The 16100-nt window shown below is 41.3% G+C and overlaps 1 protein-coding gene and 1 long non-coding RNA gene across 2 annotated transcripts in view; both read left to right on the top strand.

The window, feature by feature from the left end:
- The first annotated feature begins 961 nt into the window (after nucleotides 1–961).
- On the top strand, nucleotides 962–5886 carry CDKN2C (cyclin dependent kinase inhibitor 2C). Its single transcript, XM_038558074.1, has 3 exons — nucleotides 962–1131; nucleotides 1583–1722; nucleotides 5136–5886. Exons 2-3 carry the CDS (start codon nucleotides 1594–1596, stop codon nucleotides 5511–5513), a joined length of 507 nt encoding a protein of 168 aa, XP_038414002.1. The 5' UTR covers nucleotides 962–1131; nucleotides 1583–1593; the 3' UTR covers nucleotides 5514–5886.
- Nucleotides 5887–9138: 3252 nt separating this feature from the next.
- Nucleotides 9139–16100, top strand: part of LOC119869374 — a 66079-nt gene continuing 59117 nt past the window's right edge. Inside the window, exon 1 of the long non-coding RNA XR_005370234.1 lies at nucleotides 9139–9242. This is a non-coding gene — a long non-coding RNA (uncharacterized LOC119869374). The remainder of the gene's footprint in view (nucleotides 9243–16100) is intronic.

Genomic DNA, 16100 nt, shown 5'->3' with positions numbered 1-16100 from the left:
TAAAATGGGGGCGGGTTTTTCAACTCAAAAAGCGCTCAATTTTTTTCTTTTCAAAAAAAGCTGATGAGGTCGGAAAAAAGAGAGAAGAAACCGGCACCGTCTCCGCAGCGGCAACAGAAGCAGCAATTGTTTGAGCGAAAAAAGAAGCCAAGGCGGGTGGGAAGGAAAAGAGCTGAAAAGAGGACAACGCGCAAGTTGTCTGCAGGGGTGAAGAGAGCGGGGCCCGGCGATCTGGGGGACCAGCTACAAAAGAAACTGTCAGCGGGAGCGCTGCGGCTGCGGAGGGAGCGGCGGTGCCCGGCTCGGCCGCGGGCACAGTTCGCTGGCGGCCGCGCCCCGTCGGCGGCACGGGCCGGGGGCACGGGCCGGGGGCACAGGCCGTGGGCGGCCGGAGGGCGGCGGGGCGGCGGCGGGGCCGGAGCCGCGGGGCTGTCGCCGACGGGCGGGCAGGACCCGCTGCTCTCGGGCGTTGCGGCGGCCCCCGGTCCCCGGACCTTGGCCTGCGCTTCCCCGGCCGCTCCCGACCTCCGGAGGTCCCCCGAAACCCGCGGAAGGAAGGAAGAGCCGGCGGCGGCGGTTCGAGGAGAGGCTGCGGTGGGAAGTCTGGACCGGCTCGGTCGTAGGCGGGAAGCCAGCGGCGCGCCGCCCCAGCAGCCCGGGCCGCGTAGACGGGGCCCGCACGGCCGCCCCGCGCCCCCTTCCTCGCGCCGCCGGGGGTCCCGGGACCCGCGGGGGCCGGCATGAGCGACCTGCCCGGGGCCCGCCGCGCGCCCGGCCGTCCTCGGAGGCGCGCTCGCAGCCCGGCGCCCGCGGCCCGGGAGGCTCGGCGAGGCTGCGGCGGCGCGGCAGGCGGGCCGCGGAGCCCTCCCGCGCGGCGTTAGCCGGCGGGGCCGCCCGGAGCGAGTCGGGGCTCCCCCGAGCAGCCGAGGCCACACAGGAGCGTTGGGACCTAGAGCTTGAGGGCCACGAACTGCCAGCGGCGTCTGCCTCCGCGCCGGCCTCCCCGCCGCGGGCGCCCTCCCCGCCGCGGGCGCAGCACGACCCTTCGGCACACGGATGGAGACCGGGCCCTGCGAGGACCTGCCCCCGCGGTTCTGGCTCGCGCGGCTCCAGCCACCGCCGTGAGCACGGGTGGGTTAATGCCTCCTCTCCCCCGAACCCCTCCTGCCGCGGCGCTCTACGCCCTGGTCTAGCCGCCGAGGTCCCCGCACGCAGGACTCGCGGAGACCTGTATGTAGATACGTGACAGCTCTGCCAGCATTTTACGTCCAGAGCAATTTGCCGGCAATGTATAGACGTCTGTGTGTCTTTCTGTTGAGTCACCAGAATTCTTCACAGGGGTTAAGCTAAAGAGCGAGGAGCGGAGCCCCTCTCCAATGGCTCAGTTTTGCTGAATAATCACGTGTGAACCGAGGGGCGGGCTTTTGGCAGGCAGATCTTACTAGTATTTACTACCAAGCTCTACTCCAGATTAACCATCCCAGTCCTTCTGTCAGTCTCCGATGCCATCATGCAGCCTGGTTAGGAGCAAAAGGAAAGGGGAAAAAGAAAAACAACTAATTCATCTTTTCCCGATCGTCAGGACCCTAAAGAATGGCCGAGCCTTGGGGGAACGAGTTGGCGTCTGCAGCTGCCAGGGGGGACCTAGAGCAACTTACTAGTTTGTTGCAAAATAATGTAAACGTCAATGCACAAAATGGATTTGGAAGGACTGCGCTGCAGGTTGGTATCCAGAGAGGTGGGGAAAACAGGTCAACAATGTTGCCTACGTGACCCGGGTTTCTGGAATAACGGCTTTTAAGCTTTCAGGGGTACAGAATTTCACTGTTTTTTAAGCCTACTTGGTTGCCATATTTTATATCTTTAAGTGGATCCGAGTCCCCAAAAATGACGTACTTTGAACAAACTCGTCGAATTCAATGACATCCTCGATATCAGATGGGTTCCAGGTTTGGTCTTAATTTTTGGAATGTTTTTGTGACGGTGGGGATTTAAAAGTAGTCGAAGCAGCGCCGAGGTGTGTGTGTGTGTGTCTGTGTGTGTGTGTGTTTTAAGACAGCTCTGTAAACACATTATTATAGTTATTATTTGAAGTAAATACTCTGCTATTAGTGGTTTCCGTGCTTTGCTCCAATAATTGGCTTTAACGTTAATTTTCTTGACTCCTGGCGAGGGTGTTTTTCCTTCAAATGCTTCAAGTTTTGACAAACGACCTTTCCTCGTTTGGAATAGGTGGCCTGGGCACAGGGACAGGATGTACATTTCACAGTTAATGCAATACCATCCACCCGTTCGGGATTGAGGAGGAATAAAAAGTTGAATTTTCTAATCAGAGCTCAGTTTGTAGTATTTTTGTCTCTGAGGTCATGCGGTGGTATGTTCTAATTTTCAGTAATTAGATTTACAAGCAAGAAATGAAACATGTCCAGCTGCCAAGTATTGTACCTGATAATTTTTTTCCTCCTCTGAATGTTAATTATCATGTAACTTAGTTGAAAGGCTTAGAAACAGAAAAATGGCAAAGTAGTCTCAAATAGTTGCTTTATCAAAGTTCTAATAGTGTTCTTATAAACCGTTCTTATTCGGAAATGCAACACTTGAAGCTGTTTTTGAAAATTCATTGGGGAGAAGGTTTTAGAATGCTTTGTTTTACTTACAAGAATTAGACTTAAAAGTAGCAGGAGATACGCTATTAACAGACGAAGTTCAGTCTGTACATTTTTAAATCAGAACATACCGGCCTTGCAAAAATTTCAGTATTAAGGAAATTTATGCATAAATACTAAATTATTTAATCTTGTTATTTCACGTAGATTCTATGGGATAAGGAATTTTTTTCTTTGTCCACCTAGTAGTTTTTAATAGCTTTGATGATGATAACAATGCTACAAATTTGATATATTGAAAAGTTTCCTATTGAAAATCCAAAGATTATATAAATTTGACTAAGAATGAGCAATTTAACCCATGTTCAGAATAAGATCTTACAGGACTTTTGATGAACAGGAAGACTGACAAAAAGTTTTGATATTTTTAATACAACTTTGCAATCTTGTTTATATTAAGCACACTTATCAATATACTAATACCCATTTATTGTGGCTTAACCCTAATTTATATAATGAAACATACACAAACAGGAGTCTCAAGGTTTATTTTCAGTATGTATAATCCTGACTCTGAAGTTGTGTCATAACTCAAGAAAGAACTTTCTTTCAAAACAATTTCCAGTATTACTATTATTTTCTGTGAAAGGCGAATTTTCTTCTATAATTATGTTCATTTAACCTGGTTGCAAAAGCTTTTCCCCCCTTCCTAGTGTAAGCTTTTCAATCAGGATAATGTGAAAGGCCTTAATCGCGCATTTGCTCTACAAAGATCCAAGGTGTCTGTCCCTTATTTTTCCCGGTCTAGATCTTTAAATGTGACTAAATCTTTAGAGATAGTTGTGGCAAAAATTAGATTGTGTTCGTTTTTAACTAATAAATATATTTTATTGAAATTCTCAAAAAATAAATTATGTATCATTTTTACCATTGCTCCAAAGGCAAGGCTAGGTCAGCAGGGTTTTATCAACAGGGAAGCTTAATACCTTGGCCATCTATATAGTTTGCATTCATAAAATATTATTCATTCTAAATATATTTTATTACTTAATTTGTGATTATTTTTTAAATAAACAATTTAAAGTGACAGATCAACTTTGTAGGAATTTTTCAGTGGATTATATTTGATTTCACAAACATTTGAGTGTCTACTATGTACTCTGTTTATTATAAATTTAGGTGATTATGAATATACCTAAATATAATTGAAACCAGTTAAAATGCTGAACTATTTTCTGGGATGTTAATGAGACTACATTTTTTTTCACAACTAAATTATATGTATTATATAATCGCATGCTGCTCTACAAGACATTTTATAATTATGAGAGCCTAACAGAGACCCTATTAGGATGAAATATGTTCAAACAACAGTAGATAAATCTTTCTCGTGTGAATTATTTGTATGTTGATAGCAAATTTTAATACCACATTCTGACTTTTAAAATGTTGGCAGTTTACAAATAGCTATTTGTAAATGCCTGATAATAACTGCAAAAGGAAATAAGATGGCATCACCAGTTGAGTATTAAATGCACTCAATCCACAAGACAAAGTTGTGAGTCTCATAATTCACATTAAATATCTTCTTTTCTCTTTGTTTGCGTACTTAAAAATCAGGAAGCTAGTTAGAACTTCAAGAAACAGTGAGTAATATAGTTGGAAAACTGTTTCATTCTTTTCAAGAATGGTTGCAATGCAATCATCTCCTGTCTAATACATGACAGGATTTAGCTTTAGATAACTTAGCTTTAGATAAATCAGTAGCATAAGCAACGTAGAACACCACTGATTATTGAACACCTTAACAATCAGTAACATTTTAAAATTCGGGTGAAGAATTCTAAGCACAGAACACACCTGGTAGCCAATATGAAATAACTTGCAAAGAAAAAATATTTTTAAAAACACTTGGAAGTTTGAGCTATATATATTTGGAGAGAACTTGTGAAAATTAATAATTTAAGAAAATACCAGGTCTAGTATTTTAATAGATCATTTTTATATTAGGTGATGGAGTCTGATGTGTGGAAACAGTTCTTTGGGGATATAAAGAAACTCACTCTCCTTATTTCTTTTTCAGTAGCTATTTAGAAAATAAATTTTATCTACATTTGATATTTCAGAATTAATAACCCAGGTTTTATGTTTTATGGGCATAAGCAATCAAACAAGAGACTTTCAAATTCCAATTCTTTTATTTTAATAATTTCATGAAATTACACAACTCCTCATGGGAGATAGGGAACTGAGTTGCTGGAGAGTTTTCTACAAGCTGTACTAGCTTATCCTCCTTTGGGCCTATTTTTAAGATAGTCCATCATAGAAGCTCAATTTTTAGAGGTTGTCTTCTACTTTCACCTACTGGTACTTTCTTTCCTGCAATTGAGCCCTTCAAACCCTACCAGGTGGGTCTTCCCCAAGCACTGCTTCTTCAAAAATAGAATTATATAAATAGTAGAGAAGGATATTTTAAAATATTCTTGTAGGAGCACTTGAAGGATTCTCCCATTTTCTCTTCTTTCCTAGGTTATGAAACTTGGAAATCCAGAGATTGCCAGGAGACTACTACTTAGAGGTGCTAATCCCGATTTGAAAGACCGAACTGGTTTCGCTGTCATTCACGATGCAGCCAGAGCAGGTTTCCTGGACACTTTACAGACTTTGCTGGAGTTCCAAGCTGATGTTAACATCGAGGATAATGAAGGGAACCTGCCCTTGCACTTGGCTGCCAAAGAAGGCCACCTCCCTGTGGTGGAGTTCCTCGTGAAGCACACGGCCAGCAAAGTGGGGCATCGGAATCATAAGGGGGACACCGCCTGCGACTTGGCCAGGCTCTACCGGAGGAACGAGGTCGTTAGCCTGATGGAGGGAAACCAGGCAGAGGGAGCTTCGAATTTGCAATGAATGTGGGGAGGGCTCTCCCACACTGCCTTCTATTTTGTCATTAATTGGTTGGCTGTCCTATTTTACTATCACTTGTTAAAAATCCAGTTTTGTCATACTTTAAGCAGCTAGTTAAATCTTCTCATACTGCAAAGTGGAAATCTTACTACAGGTTTATGAATATATTTAAGCAACATCTTTTCCACCTGCAAAATCTTGAGTTCTAACATGTAATTGCAAATAGCTTTGGCTTTCTCCTGAATATGTTATCTCGCCTTGACTTTTTCCTTGCTTCTCCCTTTGCCAGTCTCAAAACCCAACTTAGAGACTTTGTTTTAAAAATGATTTGTCCTGATGTTTCTTTTGCCTAATTAAAACACTTTTTTTAAAAACAGGACAGTGTTTTTCTGTGATTTCCACTCTATTACCCCTACATAGGTTGCCACTTGCTAAGAAGTGTACAAAAAGATGACAATGTTTAAGTCTCGACGTTAGAGAAAGTAGACGAAGTGAAAAACTAAACATATTCTATTGATGATTCATTCTTTCCTCATGCCTCCCTCCAAAGATTTTACTTGGTGCCCTGTAATTCTGCATTACAACAAAATAAGGACATTTTTTGAAGAACTAAAATGATTTAAATGTGAATTTTTCCTAATGCTCAGTCTTCCCCTTTTCTCAAAGTTAAGTTAAATAGTTGAAAAACAGGCTTCAGAAGTAGGGATCTGAAAACAAATATATGTTAGCTCTAAAGGTCACTTTTAAAAGAAAATGCCACCTTAAAAGTGCTTCCCACTAATTGTTCTTTTTTTAATCACAAAGTGAAACAATTGGTTAAATAATACATTTCCCAAATTATACCATAAATATACTATCACATTTTTTTCTCTCTGCATGTCAGAAACATAAAATTACAAAATGTTTAGTCTTGAGATATAATGTAAATACAGATTTTTAGGGGATACAAAGTACAGCAAGAAAAAAATGTGTAAATTACATATAAGGGTCATAACTAATTATGACCCTTACATGTAAGGGTCTTAACTGCAGTATAACAAATATAGAAACTTTTACAATAAGTAAATAGGCCACTCCTATACATGGTACTTGATTTCCAGGAAACTTTTTAGTAAAGGCTTATAAAATCTTTTTAAGAATACATTTAGCTAAAAATAAAAACAATTTGAAATAGAAATATCAAATTTCCAAGAGAATTGTCCAGCATCTGCTATTTAACTTTACAGATCTTCACCAAAACAGTTCAATGCAGTTACCATTTATAAATTTATACTTTATTCATCATCTCCGACATGAAACAAAGATGTTTTATGTGAAAGCTCCCTCCTGCTTTATAAGCTCCCTGCCCTGGCTCCAAAAAGAACAAAATACTTCAAGGTTTATTGACGGATATGGTTCTGATGCCTGCCCTAACAAGGATTGAAATGGTCGCAGGCAAGTGGTTTCCAATAATTTGTTTTCCATAAGAATATAAAAGAATATAGGAAAAAAGTTTTATTTTTTTTCAGCACTAAAGTTCACCTCCTTAAGTGCAATAAGAATTCAACTTCCACCACCTCTAACCACAATTACTGAATAAATTTTTGACAGCTTCATAAAATTAAATTTAAAATATTTCATTTTTAAAATTTAGAAAGAAATAGAAATTGGGATATTTTTAAGGAAAAAGTGTTGTGTTTTGGATCTTAAAACCAGAATCAGTACACAAAATACACTCCTTTGGAAAGCTGAATGCTTTCTAAACACAAGCCTTTTACTGAAAAATAAAAAGAACCCTTCTGCGAGTTGCAACTGTAAAGATGGACGTTTCTGAATTTAAAGTGGAGTTTAATGAACTCTTCAGTATCCAAGTTTCAGCATTAAAATTACTTTTTAGAAATTTCAAATATAAAGGCATAGGGTGTCTATAAAGCTAGAGAGGAGTACTTTGTTCTTAAGTGGTTGGGAGTACAGTAAGGGGAGTCGGGAGCTCTCTCTTCATTTGCCTAAAATTTGCTAAGCATTAAAATATCGGCACATTTCTCTGGTTCTTTGCAGGAAATAGCTTTACTAATCTAAGTATTTTAGAAATGAGTTATGTGGTCCCCTCTAGGAAATATGAAAAACCATTATTCAATCTCTCAAAAACCTCGACAATATTCAGCAAGACTTTGCATATGCCGAAATGTATAGGGTGGAAGAAAAGGTGCTGCTGAGTTTAATGGAATCTAATTGGCAGGGAGCTGAGGTTGCGGAGGGTCTGAACTTAATTCAGATGCAGAGCGGAGCGGCAGCGCCCACTGACCCAGCGCTCAGAACCCCAGGAGACTACGCTGTAGGAAGGATGTGGGATGCTGAAGTAGGGATGCGCTCTCAAATGCAGTTCTCCACTGGGTCCGCATACACCTCTGGCAACTCGGGCTCAGCCTTTGCCCAGTAAATCGCATTCAAGCTTATACCTGGGGGAGGCGGGGGACACTAGCCGCACCTCAGGCCCCTTTCTGGTCCTTGAGCCTTTGAGCAAGCCCCATTTTACCATATTTCGGTAGTGAGTCAATAGTTTTCTGCTAAACATTACACAATCCCAATGAGGTGATGAGCTCCCCCCCACACACACCACACTGGGTGACTAATCAATAGATAAAATAATTCTAGCCCAGGAAAGCAATTCAATTGGTAATATTATAAATGTTCCTAATCATGTTGATCAAACGAACGTTGTGGAATCCGTAGCCTGAGACTGGTTTCGAAATCTCAGTTCCCAAAAAAGGTGCTTTCGGCTTTTGTCGGGGGTAGAAGTAGGAGTCCAGACGCGCTGCAAGGTCACGGTGCTGGAGCGAGGGGGGGTCGTGCCCGCAACCCTCCTGACCTGCCCTCAGCGCCCATCATCCTAAGGCTCTGGGGGGGGGGGGGGGGTAGTCCCGGCCCTGCCATCTCCAGACTGTTGTGATTTTACAGGGCAGTTCCAAAAAAAAAAAAAAAGATCCACGGAGAGACCTACTGGGAGAGGCTGGAGAAATCTCAGCCTGAGACCCGGGGCGAACCTCTACCCATTGCCAAGCTAACCCGCGCCGTCCATGCAGGGGCTGCGAGGACATCCCTTCTCCCTTCGAAGTTCTCGGGCTCCAACGGCAGCTCGGGCCGCGCAGCCAGGAAGCCCGAGCCTGGCGCTCGCTCCGGGCGCGCGGAGGAGCCCGGCGTGGGGGTGGGGGAGCCTCAGGACCGTTAGCTCGCGTCGCGGGTGTGTGTTTTTTTCTTTTCCCTCCCTCGCTAAGGTTTCTTTTCTTTTCTCTTCCTGTCCAAATATTTCAAATTTCCGCGCCTTAAATAACAGTCTCCTTTTATTTAGCTCGTTCCCTCGGCAGGTCCGGCCACCCGCTGCTCTCTGCCCCCCCTCGGGCCCGGGGCAGCTCGCGCGCGGCGGAGCAGACGGCAGCCCCCGGCCCGGCTGCACGGCCCCGGGTGCACGGCCCCCGCTGCGCGGCCCCAGCCCGGCGCCCTGTCGCCGCGACCTCGCCTGACCCGGCGCCCCGGGCACCCGGAGCCAAGGGAGGCCGCCCCCAGCCCGGGCGCCCGTGTGCCTCCGCAGCTCGGCCTCCCTCCCCGCGCTCGGGAGCCTCCTCTGCCTCGGGGCTCGCCCCCGCGGCCGCCCGGGAGCGTCGGGAGGGCCGCGGCCCCGGGAGCCGCAAGGAGGCCGGCGGCCGGAGCCCGCCCCAGCCCCCACCCCGCGGGTAACCTTGGAGCCGCCCTGGGGTGAGTGCGAGCGCGGCCGCGCCGGGCGGCGGGCGGGAGGCGGGGGGCGGGGGGCAGGGAGCGGGCCTCTGTGCTGCGGGGCCGCGGGCTGCGGGGGCGGCCGGGGTTCTTCGGGCCCGGCCTCGGGCACCGTCCCCGCGGAGGCGGCGGTCCTCGCGCCGGAGGGTCCCCGCGACCTGCGCCGAGCCCGGGGCCGGCGGGCGACGGCGGAGCGGGTGCCGCGGGGCGGGGAGCGGATCGCTGGCGGCGGAGGTGAGCTGGCGGGGACCCGCGCGCCGCCGCCCCCCGCCCCCGCCCCCGCCCCCGCCCGCGCCCGCGCCGGCGCCCGCGTCCCGCCGGTGCCAGCGCGCCCTGCGCCCCGCGGCCCCGCGCCCGGCGGAGGAGCGGGAGGACCAGCGCACCTCGGGCTGCCCGGGCCCAGCCGCCGCGGGCATTGCCGCCGGTGCTGCCCTCCCCGCCTGGACTCCGGGTCGCCCGGGGCTCAGGACGCACGCTCTTTCGGAAAGACCCTCCGCTCGCGGGGCCGGGCGCAGGCCCGCCGGCGCTTTGGGTGGGGCCGCGCGTGCAAACCACCTCCGAGGGGGCTTCTTGTTTTGTTTTCACCCGGAATAGATCCGGAGAGCCAGTGGGGATCTGCAGCGGTGTCTCCAAGAATAAAAACTCTCCAGATCTGGATGTTGACTTGGTAAATTAAGGTTCCAGCGAGATGTGCCATCTGCTGCAGAAGCAGTGTGCAAGCTTCAGGTGTTAGGATGTGAGCTTGGGATTTTTCGGTACTGTCTTCTAATTCCCCAAGACATTAAATAACAGCAGGGTAACACACCCGACAAGTGAGCAAAGGTTATCCTTGCCACCACAGCACCTGCAAAAGCACAAGTGGAACTCGCAGAGTTTGCTTCCTGAGTTCTAAAATGGCTTCTGAACGGTCCAGAGGTACCAGCACATACAAGGAGGGGGACAGGAGTCAGGGAAAGAGTTTGCACTTTTTTTTTTTTTTTTTAAACCACACTGACATTATTACACTTCAGTTAATCCACCTCCCCTCTCCTTCTCCAAGCCCCCATCCTCATTGGTCAAGGAAGAATTTTAGTGTAGGCCTGTTGTATGATTCTATGTACTGCCTTTTTCTCTTCTCTCACCACCCTCCCCCCAAAAACCCAGTCGGCCAGAAATATCAGCTCTTTTGCGAGGAAGTAAAAAAACTACCAATCCTTGTCCAAACTACCCCTCATTTCTTTTGTATATTAAGAAGAAATCCTACATATAACCAATACTGTGCAAGAAGAAATGGTTTTCCTGGACCTCAAACGCTTTTAATTGGCATAATTAAAGTGATATTAATTATATTTTAACATGAAAATAATGGGACAGTTTCTGGAATTGATAGGTGAAAAGCTAAAAAGTACCACGGACATGTTTGGAGACATAGCTTCTGCTCCTCTTTATATTTAATCAGTACACTAGTTACTTAGGAAAAAAAAAATAGATCCTTTATCTTGACCATATAAAGCAATATCATGCTGACTAATTTTATTTTAGTTATATGCCTTAGTTTTTCAGATTAGTTATATATAGTGAAAGTTCACTATAAAGCAAAACTGACATCTTGTAATGTTAAACTTTTAATTTGGAAATGCAACAAATTATCACAACCATATTAAAACACAGTCTACTCCCTTGTTTCTTCTAAATGTGCAATGTGCACAACTTGTTGGTAAAGAAGTCTGCCCTGAGTTTAAAATGTTAAAGTGAAAAATAACTCACTGGTCTTTAATAATAATTATTCTATAATTTGGCTATTCTGTGTACAGCTAATGTAACAGTAGCTCCTTGTCTTACATCCTGGAACTGTTGTAAAAGCCATTTGGGCCCAAATAGTACTTGTTCCATAGTTTTCTCCTTCAGATATTCCTACTAAAAAGGGACTGTCCTCAATGATGCAGCAGTGTTCTGATGTACATTGTGCTAATCCAAAAACTTTAGACCAAACCTATACAGGCCATTTTAAAAGGAACATGCACTTCTTCTTATGTTAAAGCCTAAAAAAGATATGATTGAATCTTAACAGTTGAAAGTCTTGGGATAGCTAATTTGCAAATCAGTTATTAAGGTGTAGGGATGATTCAAGATGAAATCGTAAAATTTCATGTACTAGGAGAATAGGTGGGATCAAATTATTGAAGGGAGCAACATTTGATGATGATTAATAGTACAGTATTTCCTATCTCAGTACTCAAATAAGTAATAGTATGTATTCTGGTATGATTTTTAACTGTCAAGATAATAATATATAAGAATTATCATTAGATACAGAAGTAATTGTTCCAGAGTCTCTTTTCCATGGCTAAGTAAAATATAATTAGAACATAGGAGCACCTTTAAAAAAAAAAACAAAAACCTTCACTACATAATCACCTATATTTTTGGCTGGCCACCTCTTTTTTCTTTTTTCTTTTTTTCTTTTTTTTTAAATTTGATTTTGTGCTTTTTTGCCTCCACATTTTAGGTGATGAACAAAAATAGCATGTAGAAAGAGGTTTCCATTTCTCCCTATTCCTGTTTTCTCAGCCATCTATTTCCCTATTCACAAACGTTACTTCAACTTTAACAATCATATTGTGATGCTAAAAAGTAATTGTTATTCCAATTAATTTAAATTTATCACAGGCCTATAAGTGAAAAAGCACTCAATCTGTATTTTATTTAAAGTTAAATGGAAAAGTGTGGACATTAGGTTGTAGCAAGTGTGTATTTATGTTTTGAATACAAATTTGCTGGAATCTTAAAACCTATCTAATATTTTGACATATGCTAAGACTTTTAGTGCAGGATCAAGATCTAGAAAGTCTTAAATTTCTGGTCTTCAAAAAATAATATATTTTAATTTGCCATATTAAGATAAGACCAATTGTTTTAACTGATAGAAAGTTAAAATGTTGATACTTATAGAAAAATATAAAGAGAGGACTATGATATCAAATCTAATGTGGCTTTTTAAAGTAAATTATTTGTACTGGTAAATTGTATATGTTAATTATAGTGATCATTATTTTACAGTTAAATGTTGCACTGGGCACATGGACCAGAGTTTTCTATGTTTATCTAAAAGCATATAGTTGTTATCATGCAGGTATTCAAAATAATACTTTGTAGTCCTGTCCTAAATGGGTATTTTTATGTACATGCGTGCATGTTTAGATATTCTTTACTAAAGTTCGCTACTGAGCAAATAGATATTTTGAACAAATACTGTCAATTCATTTCATGTTACCATTTTAAGATGTAAAATCATGATCTATAGAAATGTAAGCTGATAATTTTTTAGATATAGGTGAAATAATTTTCATTAATGGTCCAGGGAAAGATATAAATTAAAATCAGAGAACTGAAAATACTGAGGCAGGTCCTAGTTCTACCTAGGTTATTTTTTCAAATTCTTGTCATGAGGCAAATATATATGAAAGTGACTTAACATCCACAATTAATATAACCAATTTGAAATAATAGAAATGGAATTGTGATAGGGACAAGAGGAAGAAAGAACATTTAAAATGTTTTAGATAGCTATGACTGTAGGTTAATTTAATTTCAGTTACATGATGGGCAACTTGCTAACTAATCCAAAAGCAAGGACGAAACAAGATCACTGAAAAGATAGCTGCCCAAAAATTCAAAACCAGGGCAAACAAGATCAAAAATTATTTTCATTATACCACTGTGGGAAATATAAACAAGTTAATCTTGATATGGATAATTTAACAATTTCCAGTGTAGTTTTCTACCAATTCACTTGCTTAATGCTTTTAAAACCCATAGTTAGGAAATAACCACTTACTGTTTATGGTCAAAATTTTAAATGACATATGTATGTCTTACTTAAATACAACAGATACGTATTCTGTCCCAAAAGAGCAAGTTCAGCACCTTTCTGAAAGGGAGAGTGGATACCATTGGACATCTGGACTAGAGAAGCCTGAGTAGGGCCACATGGGCAAGAGCACTGAATTTAATGCTGGCTAATTTGCTCAGGAGTGATCAAAATGGCTGAGACTGGTATACATTGTCTATAATTGTTTAAATACACAATGTACTTACCGAAAGCAAGGAACTTTATTCAAAGGCACTTAGAGGAAGATATATATTTTTTTGGCATCCAGAAGGACATCGCCGATGTCACAGGGAAAATATTGATGTAGCAACATAAAAGAGAAGTAACTGTACATAATAACATCAGCTGAAGATAAATGACTGTTTTCGATTTCTTAAAAAAGGCTTGTTTTAAATATTTAAAACGCACAGTTCTTCAAATATATGGCTAGTATCTATAAAATACACAACACAAACTTATTAATATTCTAATTTTTAAAATTTCCACAAAGTACTCCAAAGTACCTTTTAGTTCATCAGATCGTATTGAAATATCACGCACCATACCCTAAGATCAGCAAGTAAATGTTGTGGTTTATCAATGTAAAAGAATCTTAAAGATCAGTACTATCTAAGGAAAATATCCTTTTTGAGTTATTAGGATGAAGATATGGGAATTTTTAGTAGCACATTTTGTATTCTACAAAAAAAAAAGACATTGTATTTAGGATCAGTGTGAAATTAATTTGACATTTCTAAAGCAAAGTAATATTTTATATCATTGTTTTAAGTTTAAATATGTAGAATTTAACCAATAGAACTGTGGATGGCCATTGTGAGATTTCTTTATCCAGCAACACAATAGACTGAAGAGAAATTAGATCAAGACATAAAATTCAGACATAAAATTCAAATGATAGAACAACAGTGATATTAAACCAACCAAGAGAAAAATTGTCTCACCCCAAAATCTTGTTTATTTGGGGAAAAGAATGTAAGAAAGACTATTTAAATCCCTTTTCATTAGATTAAAAGATTGCTGCCTTCTTATTCAATATTATAGGGAATAAAATCCTAAATATTTATAAAAGATATGAACATCCTAAGATACAAGTGGCTCCCTCCTTAGAAAGTATGATAGTAATTGATCTGGGATGGTTCTCTGAAGATTTTCAATGTAGTTATGAATATGTTAGCATATAAAAAGTACTGAATTGATTTTTGTCATCCTTTAGTAGTCCATTAAGGTGTATATATACAAAGAAAATAGAGGATACTTTAATAAATGTCTTTTCTTTTTGGAACTTCTTAATTTATACATATACTAATTAAGTTTACATTTCAGTAAAAGGAGAGAGAAAAGGAACAAAATCAAGCAAGTTAATAAACCAATATTTGTTATTTTGTATCTGTATTACCTAATTTAATATTCATAACCTTTCTCATGGATTGAGCTTTATTCTTGAATTTTACAAATCAGTTACTCAGATATGGACTGAGTAACTCCCCCATAATCACAGGCTAGTAATTTATAGCATACAGATACAAACCCATGTCTTCTTTAACTTCATTATGGCCAGATGGAAAGATCTTTGAGGAGAATTACCACATATCAGTCAATTCAACAACCACATATTAAGTACTCATCACTATAGTCACTTACTAGATTTACAACCTTGGGACAAATTATATCAGAGGTTTCCCACATCTGTAAAATGGGGGTAATAATACTTAATTTGTCATGTTATTATAAATAATAAATGAAATGTGTGTAAATCTCCTGGTACTTAGTAAGCCTTTAATAAATGGCAATTATCATTAGTGGAGAATACAAAGTAACAGGAAATCCATTCTTGACCTTAAGGAACTTAAAAAATATTTGGGTAAAGTTTACACATGGCATACACATAACAACTAGAAAGCATGCAAAGTCTAAGTAAGCGCACACACAAAAAGCAGTTTTATTATGGAAATTCTTATTAGAAGAATTATGATATGGATTTAAATATCCCATAGCGGAAAACTTCCCTTATTGAGAAGAAAAAGGAAAAGCTACCTCAAAAACATTGGCTGTTTTTCCAGCATGAACTCTTTGAGGGTGTCTATATCAGCAAATACACCAGGTGAACAATAGAAAGTAACTGCAAGGACATAAAATACATTATTAAAAGCATAAGTAAGTAGGTATTTTGAAAGGTGTCTTCATTTATTTTGAAATAAGTGACTATGATATTCTGATTCAAATGAGAATAAAAAAAATACATAGGAGTTTCCTAAGCATTACATAACGGGATCCATAATAAGTAGTCAGTGTAGGCTAGTGAGTGAATGGTTTTAGAGCCAAATAAACTTTAGTTCCAACTCTGGAACACACTATATATCTCACCTTGGAACAGCCACTTAACCTTTTTTTTTTTTTTTTCACTTAACCTTTCTGATCCTTATTCTCACATTTGTAAAATGGATATAATTATATTTATGTTACAGCGTTGTAACAAAAGAATAATATTTATTAAGAAGTCATTTTGTGGTCTAATACAGGAAACTTGTTTTGACATAAACCAACATGTTTCCTGAGACTTATATTTAGTTAGATTAATCAGAAAGAAAAGAAAATCCCTCTTAGGTGACCATAACCTTGAGTAACACAGATATTGTGGATTAAGAATAAAAACTTTGAGGGGCACCTGGGTAGCTCGGTGGTTAAGTGTCTGCCTTTGGCTCAGGTCATGATCCCAGGGTCCTGGGATGCTTCTCCCTCTGCCTGTGTCTCTGCCTCTCTCTGTGTGTCTTTCATGAATAAATAAATAAAATCTTTAAAAAAAAAGAATAAAAACTTTGAATTAAGACTTAAAGTCATTGCTACAAGCAACTATATATACATCTGTACATGTGACCATTATGCAGGTATATTCCTTTTAATAACCACTTGTTAAATACCTATTATATATGAGGTATTTTTCTATATGCTGAGTATACAGAAGTGAGTGA

This window comes from Canis lupus, chromosome 15, assembly GCF_011100685.1.
Source record: "Canis lupus familiaris isolate Mischka breed German Shepherd chromosome 15, alternate assembly UU_Cfam_GSD_1.0, whole genome shotgun sequence".
Taxonomy (NCBI): domain Eukaryota; kingdom Metazoa; phylum Chordata; class Mammalia; order Carnivora; family Canidae; genus Canis; species Canis lupus.
Note: the sequence above shows the minus strand (reverse complement) of the source record. Positions and strands in the feature narration are given on the sequence as shown.

Coding starts and splice junctions, on each gene's coding strand:
- CDKN2C (XM_038558074.1), top strand. CDS start 1,594: ATGGCCGAGCCTTGGGGGAACGAGTTGGCGTCTGCAGCTGCCAGGGGG. Junction 1,723..5,135: donor TTGGAAGGACTGCGCTGCAG/GTTGGTATCCAG, acceptor CTTCTTTCCTAG/GTTATGAAACTTGGAAATCC.